The 18,480-nt window shown below is 45.8% G+C and overlaps 1 protein-coding gene across 16 annotated transcripts in view; it reads right to left on the reverse strand.

The window, feature by feature from the left end:
- STRADA (STE20 related adaptor alpha) overlaps positions 1–18,480 on the reverse strand; it is a 28,300-nt gene that overhangs the window by 1,286 nt on the left and 8,534 nt on the right. For 9 of the 16 annotated variants that reach the window (XM_043904998.1, XM_043904995.1, XM_043905003.1 and 6 more), the window contains 8 exons: positions 7,968–8,070; positions 7,337–7,458; positions 5,781–5,889; positions 5,554–5,677; positions 3,309–3,480; positions 2,677–2,781; positions 387–628; positions 72–114 (listed from right to left, as the gene is read on the reverse strand). In XM_043904998.1, the coding sequence (XP_043760933.1) occupies positions 72–114; positions 387–628; positions 2,677–2,781; positions 3,309–3,480; positions 5,554–5,677; positions 5,781–5,889; positions 7,337–7,458; positions 7,968–8,070 (1,020 nt within the window). Of the gene's footprint in view, positions 1–71; positions 115–386; positions 629–2,676; positions 2,782–3,308; positions 3,481–5,553; positions 5,678–5,780; positions 5,890–7,336; positions 7,459–7,967; positions 8,071–14,012; positions 14,042–16,498; positions 16,557–18,480 lie in introns of all 16 variants that reach the window. The other 7 variants (XM_043904988.1, XM_043904989.1, XM_043904994.1 and 4 more) reach the window with 2 other exon arrangements.

Genomic DNA, 18,480 nt, shown 5'->3' on the forward strand with positions numbered 1-18,480 from the left:
ACTAAGGGGACTGAGGGTGGCTGAGGCCACAAGCAAGGCGAACCACCACGGGCCCAGGGAGGCTACTGCACCTGCTTGAAGAACGAGTGGCCCAGGAGCACGCTGGCGCTTGGTCTGCGGAGGAAGGAGAGACCAGCATCACCCCGTGCCATTTGCAGAATCCTGCTGCTGCCGCCTTACCCTCAAGTGCCCCCTCCTGCTCTTGGCTCCCCAAGAAACAACAGCCAGAGTGACCCAGCCCGGCTTCCTGGCAAACCCTGTGCCACCCACTCCTGCTGTGGGGACTTCAGACTCCTGCGGGGAACCCAGCCCTTCCCAGGACAGAGGCGTCCTCTCCAGCCCCTGTCGGCTTCCCCCAAGGCCCACCCTGAGCCCGGCAGGAGCACCTCATGTCCGGGTTGCGCTGAAGGCACTGCTCCACGAAGTGGTGGAAGTGGGGCGAGAAGGTGCGGTGGTAGGGGTGGGAGGGCGAGTCGCCGTTGGAGGTCCTGGGGGTGCTGGGGGCCAGGCTCTCGCTCAGGCCCGAGTTGGCCGCCGAGCGCGAGGTGCTCATGGTCAGCTCCTCGGCGGGGATGGTGCTGGTGTCCAGCAGGCAGGGCACTGTGCCATTCAGCTTCTCCAGCAGCATCTGGGGAGGACAGAGCCAGGGCCGGGCTGGAGGGGCCCCCGGAAGGACCCCAGGGTTCCTTTACAAGTCCACTTTTCCCCAAACACACGAGTGATTCGGGGGCAGCAAAGACAGAAGTGGGAAAAGGCCTGTCACTGTCTTACTTTGATTTTCTCGACTCTGTACTTAGACAGACATCCATATCCCCCTGTCCGGTCCAACAGAGCTCATCCATCTGCGAGACTCACTTTTCTGAAACATGCATCTGATGCTATCACTCCTATGCTCAGAAGCCTTTGACAGTTCTCCACATGCCCTAGGACAGGAACCCAACACCCTGGCCTGGCCCACAAAGTCCCTCGTGACCTGCCTGGGCTTCCTTCTCCAGCCATGCCACCTGGCAGCCCTGCAGAAGCACTCATACTTCAGCCATACAACTATCTCCTGTCCTCAGATTCTGTTCTTTCTTGACTGGGTCTGTCACAGGCTGTTCCCTCTGCTGAAAAGCTTCCTTCCACTGGAAGCTCCCATTCTTCACCTGCTGCTGCTGCTGCTAAGTCACTTCAGTCGTGTCCGACTCTGTGCGACCCCATAGACAGCAGCCCACCAGGCTCCCCCGTCCCTTGGATTCTCCAGGCAAGAACACTGGAGTGGGTTGCTATCTCCTTCTCCAATGCATGAAAGTGTAAAGTGAAAGTGAAGTCGCTCAGTTGTGTTCCACTCCTAGCAACCCCATGGACTGCAGCCTACCAGGCTCCTCCATCCATGGGATTTTCCAGGCAAGAGTACTGGAGTGGGGTGCCACTGCCTATTCACCTAGTTAATTCCTATTTGCCTTCAAGTCTCAAGTGTCCCCTCCCTGAAGCCTCCCCGGGTTCCCTCCTCTAGAGCTGCCCTCTGGCCACTCTCCAGCTGCCCCTGTCCCCACGGGGCAGGCCATCTGTGGGTTCAAGGAGAGGCTTACTCAGTGGGCACAACCCCCCCCACCCCAGGTCTAGATCATGCTCCAGGAACTTGGGCCCCAGGTAATCCTTGCACAAACAACCCAAGTCCACTTCCTAGACTTGGCAAGACCTGGATAAGTCTCTTCCCTGAGTCCAGCTCCAAGGGAGACAATGCAGACTCCTGGCTGCATGTGTGCCGAGAAGCCAAGGGAAGCAGGCAAGTTCAAAGGGGCATGAACAGGGTGGGAGGTGGAGAGAGATTCAAGAAGGAGGGAACATGTGTACACCGACGGCTGATACATACTGATGTACGGCAGAAACCAACACACTATATTGTAAAGCAATTATTCTCCGGCTAAAAATAAGTAAATTAAAAAAAGCGGGGGGAGCATGAACGAAAGGAGGCTGAAGGTTGCAAAGGTACAGAGTGGAACGTGGTAGCACTGAACCTGAGAAGTCTAATTCTAAATTAGAAATCGGCCTTCTACACTATCACCGACTCAATGGACATGAACTTGAGCAAACTCCGGGAGACGGTGGAGGACAGGGAAGCCTGGCATGTGGCAGTTCATGGGTTGCAAAGAGCTGGACATGACTTAGTATCTGAAGAACAACAGCTTCCAGGTATACTGATCAAAGTGAAAAAACAAAACATATTTTATAAACTTAAAAAATTTCTCAGGAACTTTCCTGGTGGTCCAGTTGGTTAAGACCACACTTCTACTGCAGGGGGCATGGGTTCAACCCCTGGCTGGGGAACTAGGATCCTACGTGCCATGTGATGCAGCCAAAATTGGGGGGAAAAAATGTCAGCTTAAAAGTAAAAAGAGACTCCTGGTATGTGGGCTCCAGGCCTGTGATTATGAGCAGTGCTTGCTTCTGTGACCCCCACCTCCCAGGCTCCATTTCCACCGCAGTTATCACAGACACAGACACAAGTAAATGGTTACACAACTACCCCCCCTGCCCCGCCTCCCCCATACACTGGGGCTCTTGAAGGAAAAGCCTGGGTTGTTCATCCTAGCATCTCGGGCTGGTGCCCAGAGTGTGGCAGGTCCTCAACAAGCGTGTGTGGGAGGCAGACAGGAAAGGAGGACAGAAGGAGATCCCTGGCTGCAGGCTCACCTGGGTGGCAGGCATGTCTTTAAAGGGGACGTGGCCATTGGCCAGCTCACAGGCCGTGATTCCCACGCTGTAGATGTCAGACTTGGCATCGTAACCCTGGAGATTCTGTATCAGGAGAGAAGAGCCACAGGTCACTCCACTGGAGCCTTGGCCGTTGTTCTTAGACAAAGAAGCAGGTGAAAACTGTCCCCAAATCGGGATGAGCTGTGGGGCTTCCCTCACCTGTACACTCAGGAGTCGCTATTTCAGGAGGAATGAGTGTCTGGCTGAAGCCATGTGAGAGCAGGAGGAAGTGCTCTGCTTAGCGTAGGGATGCAGAGACAGCACGAAATGTTTCAGCATTTGCTTCCTGTAAGATGCTTCCCGTAAGATGGGAGCATCTCTGAAGGGAGTCTGAGTGCAGCTCAGGACCCCCCAGGGGTAATGACATCACCTTCCAGGGACACAACATACCTGTGCTGCGAGGGGCCTCCCAGGTCTACCGGCCAACAGGGGAGCCTGCTCTCTGAGAATCCCCCACTCTGCTCAGAAGCAGAGGGCGCCCCCCATCCCTAGAACTTCCTGAAGGCCTCCTTGGGGGGCGGTATCACAAGTCAGTGGGGGCGGGGGCTCCTGAGATCCAGGGCACCGACCTGCTGGAGGACCTCCGGGCTGAGCCAGGGCAGAACCTTGATGCTGTACTTGGGGAAGTCGTGGACCACACGCTGCCGCTGCCCGTGGCTGATCATGCTGAGGTTGCTGCGTAAACCCGACAGGTAGACCTTCCCATCGGCGGAGATCAGAACGTGGCTGGCTTTGACGCTCCTGGGGAGTAGGGGGTGTGTGTCACCAGGTGGCAGAGGAGGCCCTCACAGCACAAACCTTTGTCTTCACACACTAGACCCAGTCAGCTCTCTCCCCTGGGGCGTGTATTATACACATACATACAGATTATTGCTTCCCTGGTGGCTCAGTGTTAAAGAATCCTCCTGCCAAGTAGGAGACTCAGGTTCGATCCCTGGGTCAGGAAGACCCCCTGGAGAAGGAAATGGCAACCCACTCCAGTATTCTTGTCTGAGAAATCCCATGGACAGAAGAGCCTGGCGGGTTACGGTCCATGGGACTGCAAAAGTCGGATGTGACTTAGCCACTAAACAAAATATACATACATATGTGAGTACAGATATACATACATATTATATATACATGAACAAACATGTATTTTTGTGAAAAATTTCAAACATACGTAAAGAGAAAAAACATCATGACCCCATTTACACATGACCAGGTTTTAAAACTTATCTATGTTTTGTTCAAGTTCTCTTTTATGCTCACAGACCACTGCTTCCTCTAGTGTCTTCCTCCACTGCCTTTAATCTGTACTTTCTGTTTGTAGGTGTTCTCATAAAGTGGATTACTGCTTCGCACGCATCTTCTGTTCTGACCTAATGGTACTGTGTTAGGCAGCCCATGTTTCAGGGTTATGTTTCTGAGCCCCATTGTGTTGCCAATGGTATACACCTCACTGTTGCTTTTAATTGCTACCTGTACTCTGGAGTGGGCTCTGACGTTTACTAATCCATTCTTCTAGGAAGGGGCACTCGTGTTGTCTCTAATCAGCACGAATGTGAACACAGATGTCTATACACACAGCCCCTGAGGTGCCTGTGGGAGGGCTTCTTTGGGGGGTGCACCCAGAGGGTAGCCAGCACTGACAGCCCCGGTTCTGAGTGACCCTGACTTGCTGCGTGGGGTCACCTTCTACCATGAGGATGGGAGACCCACCTCCTCACCACACTGGTCCTCACCCAGCCTCTGAATCCCTGCCAGGCCCCCCACAGGCATAAGGTGACATCACCTTGTTTTCATTTGATTTTCTGATTCTTGTTGAGTCATGTCTGACTCTTTGTGACCCCATGGGCTGTAACCTGGCAGGCTCCTCTGTCCATAGGATTTCCCAGGCAAGAATACTGGAGTGGGGTGCCATTTCCTACTCCTGGGGATCTTCCCAACCCAGGGACCAAACCTGAGTCTCTTAGGTCTCCTGCATTGGCAGGCAGGTTCTTTACCACTGCGCCACCTGAGAAGCCTCGCTAGAGTGTCTGTTCATATGACCATTATTAGTCTTTTGGGTTTTCTCTTGTATAAACTTCATATCCTTTGCTCATTGTTCTATTGCTTTGCTACCCTTTTCTTATGGATTCACAAAATCGGTTTTGGACCAAGATGAACAGCTTTCACACTCTAACTCCTTTCTTAACTTTGTCCCTGGTGCCCTGTAGTGGAGAGAAAGCTTTAATTGTGATATAATCAAATCGAATCCATCCTTTTTTTTTTTTTTTTTTGCCTTAATGTTTTGTGTGTATAAAACATTTAGAAGTTATGGTAAGCCTCAGGTCACAAAAATATTTCCTTGCATTTCCTTCTGTGTAAGCCTAGAGCTTGCATTTAGGCCTTGAAAACATCTGAACTGCTCCTCTGCACGTGGAATTAGGGAGAGGTCCTGGTTGTATCATCTTCCCTACCCGGAACTGCTTCTCCCAGACACCATCTCCTGAGCAATCTGTCTTTTCCTGAGCCTCCCAGCTGAGGGCTGACTCGGGGGAAGCACACCCCAGCAGGGGTGCTCCAAGGAGGGAGGGGGTGGGTGCAGAGGCCCACGTTGGATAGTCGGTCCCCTCACACAGTACTCAGGAAAAAGCTGCTCGGTAAAGAGAAAGTCAGCAGCTTCAACACGGACAGGGCAAATGCTCCGCGCCCCCAGCAGAGGCACGGACAGGACTCGAGCCTCGATTTAACCTCTGGCTTCACTGACTTCAACCTTCAACCGTTTCTTTGGGGGCTCACGACCCCAGACACCGCTCGTGTAAAGGGTGAGAGGCCTGCGAAAGCAAGCACCTGTGCACGTAGCCCATGTGGTGGATGTAGTCCAGGGCCTTGAGCGCCCCCTGCAGGATGTAAGCGATGGCCAGCTCGCTCATGCCGTCCATGAAGTGCGTGCAGATGAGGTCCTTGGCCGAGCCTGAGAAAGAGGGCGGAGGGGACAGGGAAGGGCGGTAGCGCATGAGCGAGCTGCCGGCAGAGCGCTCTGAACCCCTCTCCGCCAGGACCCCCTGCCCACTCACCGTATGCCATGAACGACGTGACGACCCACAGCTCGTTGTCCGCAATGAAGGTGGCTCCGTAGGGCAGGATGTTGGGGTGGCTGAAGAGTTTAGAGACGTGGAGTTCCCCCTGCAAGCATTGGTGAGCCGCAGTCAGAACCAGGGGGCAGCGACTGCCCTGGTGGTCCTGTGGCTGAGACTCCACACTCCGCAACGCCAGGGGCCCAGGTTCGATCCCTGGTCAGGGAACTCAGTCTCACATGTCGCAACCTACAGTTCACATGCTGCAACTAAAAGAGGCTGCATGCTGCAACTAAGACCTGGTGCAGCCAAATAAATATTAAAAAAGAACCAAGGGGCACCGAGGAGAACGCGCAACATGGTGGCAGCGTGGACACTACAGGGACCTAGAATCCCGGGAGCAGCCGGGACTGGGATGAGAGGAGCCAGGCTCTGCTGTCTCTGCAGGGAAGTCAGTCCTGCTCCACCAGCGTCTGCCTAACTTGGACTCTGCCAGCCAATCCTAAAGGGCCTGAGAACCATTCCCCACCGCCAGGGCAACTGCTGAGCCAGCAGAGGGTGGCAGCACTGCCTCGGAGACATGAAAACAAACTGCAGACTGAAGACTTGGGAAGTTAAAAGCTTAGCTCAACTTCAAGGGCCAAGGCACAGAACTCCTCTTTAAGATAATAAAACAACAACAACAAAAAATGTTTTCCTATTACAAAGGAAAGTGCTGTTAGAAATGGAAACACAGAAACAGCGCATTAAGAACAACTACTAAACATCAGAAGAGATTTCTCCAGCGACCTCAGGTTGAGAGCTCCCTTCCTCAAAAGCAGCTATAGAAAGTGTAAGACTGATGGAATTCTAAAGTAAATTTGGAAAAAAGATGTGAAAAAAAAATTGGACAAAAGAACTGCAGAAACTCCAGGGTCCTGGCCTCTGGGAAATGAGCCAAGGCCAAACAGCCAGCCCCTTCTAACCTATCCACAGCTCTACAGAATGAAGAAAAGAATCACAGAGCCCAATGCGCTCTCAAACAAACTCAGGTATCTTTTTTTCCAAATAACTGAGCTAGGATTGACTTTCTGTCCCACCCTGAGACCCACAAAACTACTCTGAACATATGAACTGGTATTAGAGCACCTTCGGATGAGTTGAATTCAGAAAAACGCTGTAATTGAAGAAGGGGAAGGGGCCCAACCAACTGTACTTAAAATACACTGACTCAGGCCCTTGTCCCTGCACCAGAAAAGACTGTCTGTGTGTGGAGCTTGTCACTTACTAGTGTGTGTGACCAGGGGTGAGTTACTTAGCCTGGCTGAATAATAGATACATGAATAAATGAGCCACAAGGAGTCTCTAGAGAAGAGGGAAATATACATCGGGCTGAGCAGTGCTACAGAATCCTTAATACCAGATGTCCAAGATTCTTCACTGAGAGCTTCCTTAACTTCTTGGCTTGGTCTACCTTCGTTTCCTGCCAGCTATTTCAGAAGACAGATGTAAACATGCCTTGTAATGACTACTGGGACTAAGAGCCCACCCTCCAAGTGTCAATCATTTCTGATTACCTGTAAGAACGTCACCATCTCATTGGAGCAAGCCTCGAGGTCAATCCTTCGTACTGTCACATACTCCCCCGTTGGTCTGTACCTCGCTAGATTCACTGTCATCAGGTCCTCGAATCCTTTGCCTAAAAGAAAAGAAGGCCGTAAGCAGGGACAAGAGCAACATCAGCTTTCATCTTCTTTAGAGAGACTTGATTTTAGAATGAATGTATGTATATGAGTAACTGAAGCGCTCTGCTATACACCTGACATTAACACAACGTTGGAAATCAACTATTCACCAATTTAAAAAAAAGACTTGATTTTAAAAGAAAATTCAAATTAGAACTTTCACTTCTGTCTTGATTTTTTCTTCTTCTATCAGTTCCTTCTCAGACAACTATTCTAATTGATGATGGTCCAGGACACCAGGAGTGTGCAGGAAAAAACCGAAAAAGAGCTCCTCTCCTGAAAATGTGATTGATCTCTTTCTCCATACCTTGAAGAAGAAAACCACAGAAGACCCTGCCCCAAAAAGCCAGTTTTGTCACCACACATCCTGCTAACTGGCTGACAGCTTCTGGCACACATTCATCTGAGGATGCTGAAAAGACTGCTGCGGTCCCCGGGAGCATGACAGTCCTCTGGACATTACCTATAACAGTGAGCAGCTCATAACACCCTCCCTCTGGCAGGAAGCTACTCATGATCTCCGGCTTAGAGAAGGATGCTATCGACTCTGAGCTCGCCTCATTGGTCTAAAGGAAAAGAAAAACAGGTTAGTGAGAGAAACTTGGGGGCAGGGGCGGGAGTGGGGAAGACGGTAATTCAGACCCACAGGGAGACTGGCATCTAGACAAACATACAAATTTGGACTGTGGAGCAAAGAAACAGTTCCAGCACTGTTTGGTGAGAAAGGTAAAACCTCAGCAGTTCAGTGCAGTCACCAGCACTAATATTAAGAATATGTGTGAGGGCTAACTACAAACAGGGGTGGGGATGAGGGCCAGGTGTAGCTGACAGCTGATTTGCTTGTCCTTCCCAACAACTGGCTCATCTCATAGCTAAAAGCTGTGGCTTTAGCTGGCTCAAAGCTAAAAGCTCTGAAATTCTTACCTGGGAAAGGATGTCCAGAGAAAGGCTTATTTAGAAAAGAGAAGGGAGATGGGTGGGTAGGGGGTTCTCTTGGATGTCCAGCTGCAATAAGGGCCCTATTTTTAAGATCCTGATGAAAAAAATTCCCAAAGATCAAATGTTAAATCTCACTACTGCCCATAAGAGGCTCCCTCTTTAGCAAACCAAGAGGCCAGCCAAGGGATTTCTCTGGCAGTCCAGTGGCTAAGATGCCGAGCTCCCAATGCAGGGGACCCAGGTTCAATCCCTAGTCAGGGAACTAGATCCCATAGGCCACAGCTAAGAGTTTGCATGCCACAACTAAGACCCCGTACAGCAAAATAAATTAATTAAAAAAAAAACAGAGGCCAGACCAGTCACTCCCTTCCAAGGGAAGCTAGAAAACAGCAAACACATGGGGCTACGGGCAGGGAACAGAGCCATCAGGTCTTGGCCATCATCCCAGGGAGCAGAAGGGACCCACTCCCCGGGCCCTGTGCACTTCAGCTGCAGATGAAGCTGGGTCTCAGCCACTTTCGATGCGGGCATCACAGGTGAGGTCCTGATGGGAAATGCCCAAAAAAGTAAACGGCAGGCCAATAGCTCTCCCTTCAGTTCAATAGGCTCAGTGTCCTTCTTCCAGATCTAAATTTATCTGTATGATTAGGGACCATCAGTACTCTTCTCCTGGATCCTCTTTTCTTCAGATGTGTGTCTAACTGAAACGAAGACTCTTAGACCAGCTCGTATTTCATAGGCTGCATTCATAACCCTGCCCTCTGGTTAGGAAAAGGTCTTCGAAGACTCGGAGGCTCTTGGCTCAGCATGAGCCAGCAGAGTGTGTGAGCTGAGAAACGTTCTGGCATGCTGGTATCACCTTGTGGAGGGTCCCTGACGTTTGAAACACATCTGCTTGCAAAACAACTCATGCTGCCGGTGGTGCAAGAAACCAAATGGGGTTTCGTCTCCAGCAGCGCTTACACTAAGAGGAACCCAGTCAAGCAAAGTTGAGCCTTGTCAGCAAAGTGCAGTTTTCATTTAATCGACTTTATATGTCTAAGATTCACTAATATTGTTGTATTTAACCATACTGTGTAATATTCATCTTATGAACAACTTCAGTCTATCCTTCCAATGCTGATGGGCTTTTGGGGTTACTTTTCAGTCTGCTATTATGAACTGTGTGACTAAAAACATACTCGAATGGGTCCCTTGACACATACATGCAGGAGTTATGCTAAAGCTTATACTGATGACTGGAACTGGAGGTCAGAGAGTATATGAACATTTGACTTCAGGAGAAAAATGCCAAACTGGTTTCTAAAAAGGTTACATCAGTTTACACTCTCGCCAGCAAGACTCTCCCTCTTGTCGACCCAGCTTTTCCTCAACACTTGGTATATTTGGACTTAATTTTTGTCAGTCTCTCTGTGAGTTTGATTTACATTTCCGACTGCTAATGAAGTTGAGCATCTTTTCATGTATTTATTGGCCATGTGGATTTTCTCCAGAGTGAAAATGCCTTTGTCTCTTGTCCATTCTTTTTTTTTTCTTTTTTTCCCCATTCTTCTACAATTTTTTGATTTCCCCAAAGTAGGCCCCATGGAACACTGATCCTAGCAGTTAATGCATAAAAAACAGTCTACACATCCAGTTAAGTTACAACATGCAGCATACTCCTTCTCATGGACAATCACAAGGGATGCACGCATGTTAAAGGCTTTGAGAAGTTCTGTAGTTTGACAAAGACTAACACTGTTTAACCTAACATACTTCTCAAAGATGCCTTGTGTGTCTCACATCTGTTAAATCTGGGGGAAGATAATTCGGGGAAGGGAAGCAAAACATATGGGATAATGCTAAGACTCAAGGCTTAGGGGCCAGGGAGAGGCTGAACTTGACCTCAGTCTGTCACTTGTGCTGTGACCCTGGGCAAGTCCCTCTGACCCCTGGGATCTCCGTTATCTCATCAGTGGAATAATTCCCACTTCACAGAGTTGCTGTGACAATGAGATGAGATGAGATGAAACTTACAGAGCTCAGCGCTGCTTGGTGGATCACAGGTATTCAGTAAACATGAATTCTAGTCTCCCTCTCCTGCTGTCTACTTGTTAGTCATTCTCCTGTTCTACAAAGAAGATGGAACAGAGAAGATAGAGAAAACAGAGACTCCTAAATAGAGCTCGAGCCACGGTTAAGGTTGGTTTGCTTTTGGTTTTTGCATGTAGCTGTGCTTTCAGATGCTCTGAAAACAGATTCCAGGATCACTTAACAGCCACTGCAGCTTCTTCAGAGCCTCATCTGCAGACCAGACACCGGTTACTACATGCCAGGTGCCTCACGCAGCTGAGAGATTCAGACCATCAAGGAACAAAACGGAGTAGCAATCTGAGCCAAAAGCCTACGTGGAGAGCTCTGAGGAGGCAACCCCCAGCTGTGGAGCATCTCAGCGGCAGGGTGCGCTCCTCAAGGAGAGAGCCATCATAACCTTGAACCTGGAACCCGCTACACATATTCTCACTCTGCTTCACTGTTTTCTCAAGTATCAATCTACCCTCAGGAAAATCAGCATCGCCAGTTAACAGAAAACCCAGGGGGTGCTTTCAGACCTAGCCCCTACTCTGGCCTCCGAGGACCCACCTGACTCAGCCGCCGCCTACTTCCCTGACTTCGTCCCACACCTCACTGCCCGCGCTGCACCTCACCCCCGCGAGCAAGCGGTCGTAGCAAATGCACGCCAGCTGGCCCTTTGTCTGGGTCACTCCTGACCTGCTCCTTCCCTGGCCTCACCATCTTCTCGTCAATGCTTCCTCCTCACCTCCGAGGCTGCAACTCAATGTCATCTATTCTAGTCAAAGGAAAGCAGGCACCCAGTCACTTTATCATGTCATCTCGCTTCATTTCTCCCCACTGGGATCACGGTGATTTTCTCTGTAGTGATCACTGCAGTTTATTTTGTCTACTGTCTTGTCTCCTCTGCTAGAATACAAGCTCTGTGGAGACAGGACCTATCTCTTATACAACCATGCTGGCATCTACTTAAAAAAGAATCATTTATGGGACTTCCCTGGTACGGTGTGGCCAAAAAAAGGAAAAAAAAAAAAAAGAAAATTTAAGCCAGCATTTGAACTCAGGAGGTTTTCTGCCCATGACCTTGTTATTCCCATGGGTTGAAGAGGAGAAGCAAACGTACCAGCCCGTTCCATTGGAGACAGTTCAACATACAGACCTAGACTGCAAACGCTAGTCCTCCTACGACACACTCCCTAGCTGCTCTGTTACCGGGGGAACTTTACAGATCAGAATCTGACACCTGCATGAGAGAAAGTACTATGTATTTTAGCAGCTAGCAATATGGCCCCGATGAGAACAAATCTAGAATGACTGTGTTTTAAGGTCTCTCCTCCGATCTCTATGCAAAACGCCTTATGCTTCTCTAATTTGAAAAAGAGGACTATGAAAGACAGTTGAGTCCTGAGATAAATTTTTTTTTACACGCATTTTAAATAATTCCCTTTGGAAAAACTAGCGATGGGATACTTTTTCTTAAAACTACCCATCTCCCCTTTTCTTGCCAAGAGTGCATATAAGACATACTATCTATGCACTAAAGTCACACTTCTGTTGAGCCTAGGTAAGGAATGATTCATTTAATTACTGATATGATTAGTTTGTGACTTGACAAAATGCAGCATTTCAACTGTCTTTGTTGACTACAGAAAAGTACCTTGAAGTGTTTTAGAAAATGAAATTCTTTAGGTAACTGGGAATATGGATGAGTTCCCTGGGCAGTTTGGAGTTTTATGAAACGAACTAGTTCTGACTGCTGTGGGCCCTCTACCATTCTGTCCCAGCTCCCTGGAAATGACCCTAACATGGAGGCTTTCTGCACTGTGCGTGTTCTATGGTCTGAACTCAGGGAGAAACTGATCTTTATTTAGGAAAACAAACAAAGGCAATAATATTTTGAAAGGAAGAGGTTTGGTCTGATTTTCCCACAAGGAAGGCAGGTTAGTCCATTATACTGTTTCAGATTTAGACAAGGTCAGAATTCAGATGAAAAGGATGAGATATGAAGTCCATTCTCTTTAAACATAGCATGCCATAGTTTTATTGGTGTAATGTGTAATCTCAAATTGCCTGGAGAAAGAACTAATTCTATCAAAGTCTTTTCTTAGTTTCCCCTACCGTGAAAAGTATTTTGTTCATTCTGAAGCATTTGAAAAATACATAAGCTACTGATATCGAGAAATGACCATTAAATAACTTTGTTTAAAGAATATAAAACAAAATGAAATAAAGCACACAGAGACTAGTTATCTATGAAATGCCCAACAAATAAGTACATCCAACCCCCCACAGGTTTCACACAGGATGACTTTTGGTATAAAATCAGCAGCTGGGGAAATATAAAAACTATATACACTGGCACTGTACTCTGGAAAAACACCTAACTGCTCGTGCAGGGCACGTTTTTGGTCTCCTGACTGGAAAATATTCGCATCTGATAGACAGGCACTGCCAAGCAAGCTTTACTCAAAGATAAACTCCTAAAAAAAATAAACTAGTCAGCAGCATTATCTTTCACCCACCTCAGAGCTGCTTGCAAAAGGCACAAAGGTTGTCATTGGAAAAGAGGAAGAGGTCTATGGAGAAAAGGGCTCTGATTCTCTCTGCATAAGACTCTGATTCACCATATCAGAAACAGCTTGGTTTGCTGCTGTTATTCCCATCGGTAAAATAAACTAGAAGAGTCAGAAGTGGGGCAGGATTCTTAAAACTTCTGCCAATACATTGTTTTTGAGAAAAACGTGTCATCCTTCCTGGAGCAGCTAGAGTCTGGTTGTAGCCTACCACTAGAAAGCACCTTCAGATAACGTCTACAGTGAAACCACTTCCAAGACTTGGAATATACAAGAATCAGAAGTAACTGAGTGGAGTAAAGGGAAAGACCATGCTCATGACAGTGCCAACCAACACTTGAAGTGGATAGCTTACACATTTCATCACCTACAAACGGAAGTGGTTAATCTGGAAGTTTACAAAAGAATAAAGAGAGACTAACACAGTTGGAAGCAAAAAAAAAAAAAAAACTTCTGCCAATAAAATAATACATTTTCTGTTTTCTACATTAAAATCTGGGGTTTTGTTTTTAAAGTAGATTTGAAGTCCTGCCTTATAATCTAGACAGAGATCTATATACTCTCTGTGGACTGAAATCTATTATTAATTGACTAAGGACAGAAAATATAGTACCACTAGTTACTGCAAGATAACCACGTTAGATTGTTGAAACTTTCTCTCTCTCTCTCTCTTTTTTTTTGGAGAGGGCGGCCAGGTGATTGGGAGGGCTAGGAGGGGGAGGAGAGAGAAAAAGTGCCTGAGATGTTTTTTCAGTTTTCAAAGTACACATCAGAATCTCTCCGGGGTGAAACCTGAGTCTCCACAAGAAGAATGATATTGCAAATAAAACTCAAGGGCAGATGAGCAGAAATGTAAAATGATAAGCCAACCAAAAAACCAAACGGAGCTCCACAAATCAACTCCATGCAACAGCCATGGTACAAGAGCCTAGGAAATCACTTACTTTTCTCCGAGTGTCACCCGGAGGCTGCTCTGGAGTAGAGAAATTGGTTGTTGGCATTTTGTGTTTTTGGCAGAAGACACACCCACATGCAGAACAGCAATTACTGCACTTAAGACTACATTTATTAACAGAAACCACTTAAGTCATTATAGCAAATCTGCCTGCAGTGTTACATATACACACACACACACACACCCCCCCACACCCACACACACACACCCACAGTAAAAATGCTGCAGATACATGGGGTTTTAAACATGAATCTATGGCTCTTCAAAACTTGGCAAGACTCTTATTCTACAGCTATTCTTTACCGACTATGACTCAACTGCTATAGTTTCAGTTATACAATTACTTTCCATCAGCATGCAATATTACTTTCAATAGGCTGGTTTCAGAGTCTTACACTTTTATAAAAACTCATTATAAAATTATAGACATTGTTGGTGATTTCCCAGGGAGTACAGGAAATAAAAAATAGATTTGCCCCCAAAAAAGAAGTTTTAATACAGCAACCTGTGTTTGTGGGACCATTACTGAATTTGATTCTTCAGTCAAATACATTCTGTTCTGAATGAAAATAAAGCAGGGGCTTTTGGGCCCTCTGCTACGCCTGGTGAACATAAATAAAGCAAATGACAGCTTAAATAACTTTCTGCTCCAAAAGACGACAACTTCTGTATCTATGCTTTTTATTTTCTCCATTCTGAAAAATAATCGAAGTAAAGATTCTAACTGTAAAGGACTGGAATGATTACACATCTCCAAAATATCTGCAGAGTAAATTAGCCTCAATTTATCAAAATAAGATTTTTGTGTGTGTGCCATGGATCAGTTTCCTGGTATACAAATGGCAGGAGTGGTTGCTTAAGACAGGCTTCTTACAGTCAGAGATAAGAAGCCAGGTGAACAGGTGAAACGAAATGAAACCCAGTCTTCATAGAGCAGAAGGCAAATCCCAAGCTGTATCAACATGAATATACACTTCATTAAGCCGTAAACGATATACAGAACAATTTCTTCATCCTCCTCAAATCAGAGACTAGGCAATTATCAAAAGACACCCAGAAATCCTGCACTCAAGACACTGAAATCAAAATCCATTCATCTAATTCACATAACCAGAATATTGTAAACTAATGTAAACTGGACTTGCAACTCAATTTTCATCAATGCCAGTGTTTACTTTAAAACCATCGTGTTACCATTAGTAATGGGAAGAAAATGAGAATGGGAGCATTTCTGTTCCATAAGCCTTGCCTTTATTGTGTAGATTATTTTTATTCTTTACAATCAAAACAAAAATAACTCGTTTTTCTAAACTCTCATTTGTCTTTTATACAACCCTTCGACAAAGTTCATGAATAATTCAACTCCAGAAGTTTTCTGAGTGGCATTAGGGAAAATAAATTAATAGGTACCACCTGGTAACTAACGTGTTTTGAGTTTTCAATTACTCAAGCCTTTCAGGGTATTTTGGATCAGTTAACCAACATACAATCTGATAAGCCATTTCTTTAGCTGCTGCTGCCGCTGAGTCGCTTCAGTCGTGTCCGACTCTGCGGGACCCCATAGATGGGAGCCCACTAGGCTCCCCTATCCCTGGGATTCTCCAAACAAGAACACTAGAGTGGGTTGCCATTTCCTTCTCCAGTGCATGAAAGTGAAAAGTGAAAGTGAAGTTGCTGTCATGTCCGACTCAGCGACCCCAAAGACTGCAGCCTACCAGGCTCCTCCGTCCATGGAATTTTCCAGGCAAGAGTACTGGAGTGGGGTGCCATTGCCTTCTCCGTTTCTTTAGCTATAGGAGCTAAAGTGAGTATCTGTGGTATTCAGACACAAAGAATGGGGCTTTATTACTATTATTTTTATAGAAAAGAAATTTTCCTTGCCTTCAATTAAGATCACAGTTCCCAAAACAGCTCAATTTGACCAAAGGGAAGGGGTTGGGTCTATTAAACCTCCAAATTGCAAATCTACTTTACTTTGAATCAACATTTAGAATTTACAATAGGAAGTTAGTGCCTTTGTCCTGACAGATTTTTTTCTTTAGTCTCTTTTTAAGTCTCATGAAAAGATGAGTCAACTAGATTCATCAGTAAAACCATAACTTTTATATCACTGCTACCTCTGTCCTGACCATAATTTTATTTTTTAAATCTTCAAGGCTAGAGGCTTTTAAACACCTACTTTTTTCCTTTTAAGTATTTCAACTCGACAAATACTTAAGAAGAAACACGTGTGCTTTTAAGTAAATACTGGCTTTTTAACAATCAAGACAGGCCAAGGACAACTAACTGCTAGATTAGCCCTCAGATTTGGGGGAAACCATGGATTCAAAGAAGAGCCAAATAAATATAAAAGTGTAGCCAAATAAATATAACAACTTGCCCTTGGAATCGCTAATGTCTATAAATTGATTTTAATCAAGAAAAGGGTAGCGATATTTATCCTAAAGTGATGGCTAAAAGCCATACTGTACTTACCTCCAAATAGTTCCAAATCTCTTAAGCCCTCAACAATGAACTTTTCCGAGACCCACCGCTATAGAGGAAAACCCCAGAGAGAATTAGTACTTCTTCCAAGCCACAAAAAATTAGCGATCAGCCATTAGAAAGACAAAAATACAACTATGAAAACTGAATCATGCAGTATAGTTAGGCTACATTACTAAGGAAAAGTTTTTAAAAGAAACTGGGATTCAAATTGGCTGAAAACAACAGATTAATTCCTTGCTCTATTCTTGTCTAATTTGGTGAGCAATTCTTAAATCTGACAGATGACAGGTAGCACTGGCCCTAGTAATAAGGAATGTTTTCGTCCTTCCTGTATATAAAACTGCCTTTGGGTCGCATCTTAGTCAGTCCACGGCTGTCTACTATAAATGTTTTGGGTCATTACTGCCAATGTGAAAAAAATATGATGAATTCACAGCACAGAAAACAGGGATGAAACAGGTTTTCACAAGCTCCTAGTAGTTTGTAAAAGGAATCAGCCAGCTATATATTGTTTCATCCGGTAGGAGTTCTAAAGACATCATCAACATTTAAATTTTCTACCAAGTTTATGAGGACTGAACTAGCATGACTGATCTATGGTTTACATAACTGGCCTATTTCAAACGAGTATGGGTTTCCATCATACCATAATCAGAGGTCTGGTTTCACCTGAATCAGGGTGAGAGAGAAAAGCAGCTCATACATAAAAGCAAAGGGAACAAGGCTGCATTTCACTTAAGGGCTGGTATTACTTTGAGTCAACATTTAGAGTTTACAATAGGAAGTTAGTGCCTTCCTGTGTGTGTGCTTAGTCGCGTCTGGCTCTTTGCAACCCCATGGACTGTAGTGTAGTCCGGTAGGGTCCTCCCTCCAAGGAGTTGTCCAGGCAAGAATACTGGAGTGGGCTGCCAGTTCCTTCTCCAGGGGATCTTCCCCACCCAGGAATCGAACCCACATCTCCTGCACTGGCAGGTGAAAATCTTTACCACTAGTGCCACCAGGAAGCCCATTGGCTTGAGGGTATTCTTTCCACTGGGTAGAGTTCAGGCCAAGGAGGGATTCTGTAATTTTTTACCCTCTTAATAGCAAAGTTTATTCTTTCCAATATAAATTATTCTTATCCACATAAACAGAAGAAAAAAGAAGGAACATTCAGAAATAAGTTGCAAAAAAAAAGTCACATAATATGGACTATGAATTGAAACTATACCATCATTCTCTATCCTTCTCTGTATCAGTTTTTTCCAAGTAAAAAAGCAACACCCTAAATAAAAAACTTGATATAAAAAATTCATATGCACTGTACCACAAAATATAATTTACACCTTAATATTTAAAGAAAGTAGTATAGTCAGGGAATTCTCTGGTGGCCTAATGGTTAGGATTCCAGGCTTTCACTGCTATGGCTCAGGTGCAATCCCTGATCAAAGAGCTGAGATGCCACAGGCCACAAAGGAGGGTGGTCCATTCACAACGTCTCATATTACACATACACTGTTAAAGAATTTAAAATGATTGCTACCGCATTTAAATACTTGATAATAAATAAGACAGTCTTTTACGAAATCACGGACACTAAACCCAGTGTTTGTTCCTGAGGTCATTTTAGCTAGCGAAGTTCTCAGGTGTAATAAAATTTTTCAGAGTCTTCAGTTAAAACCTATGATGGCAGTTCCCTGGCAGTCCAGTGGTTAGGACTCCGCGCTTTTACTGCTGATGGCCTGGGCTCAAAAAAGTGTTCCAATGATTACAATTTGATGCTGACTTTTAAAACCCACAAACTCTCTGAAAATGCGCAGGAAACAGGCAGATCATTAGTGGGTGCATATCTACGATGAAAAAGGCCAGCAACTCATTTAATGCATGACTGATACTCATAAAATAAGCTACCTTGTTTCTTCTCTATCAGACAAGCTGGTGGGCATATTATATTCTGTGTCTCTGGTCAGCCTGTGCCCCAAGTTCTGTTC

Source organism: Cervus elaphus, chromosome 5, assembly GCF_910594005.1.
Source record: "Cervus elaphus chromosome 5, mCerEla1.1, whole genome shotgun sequence".
NCBI classification, from domain to species: Eukaryota; Metazoa; Chordata; class Mammalia; order Artiodactyla; family Cervidae; genus Cervus; species Cervus elaphus.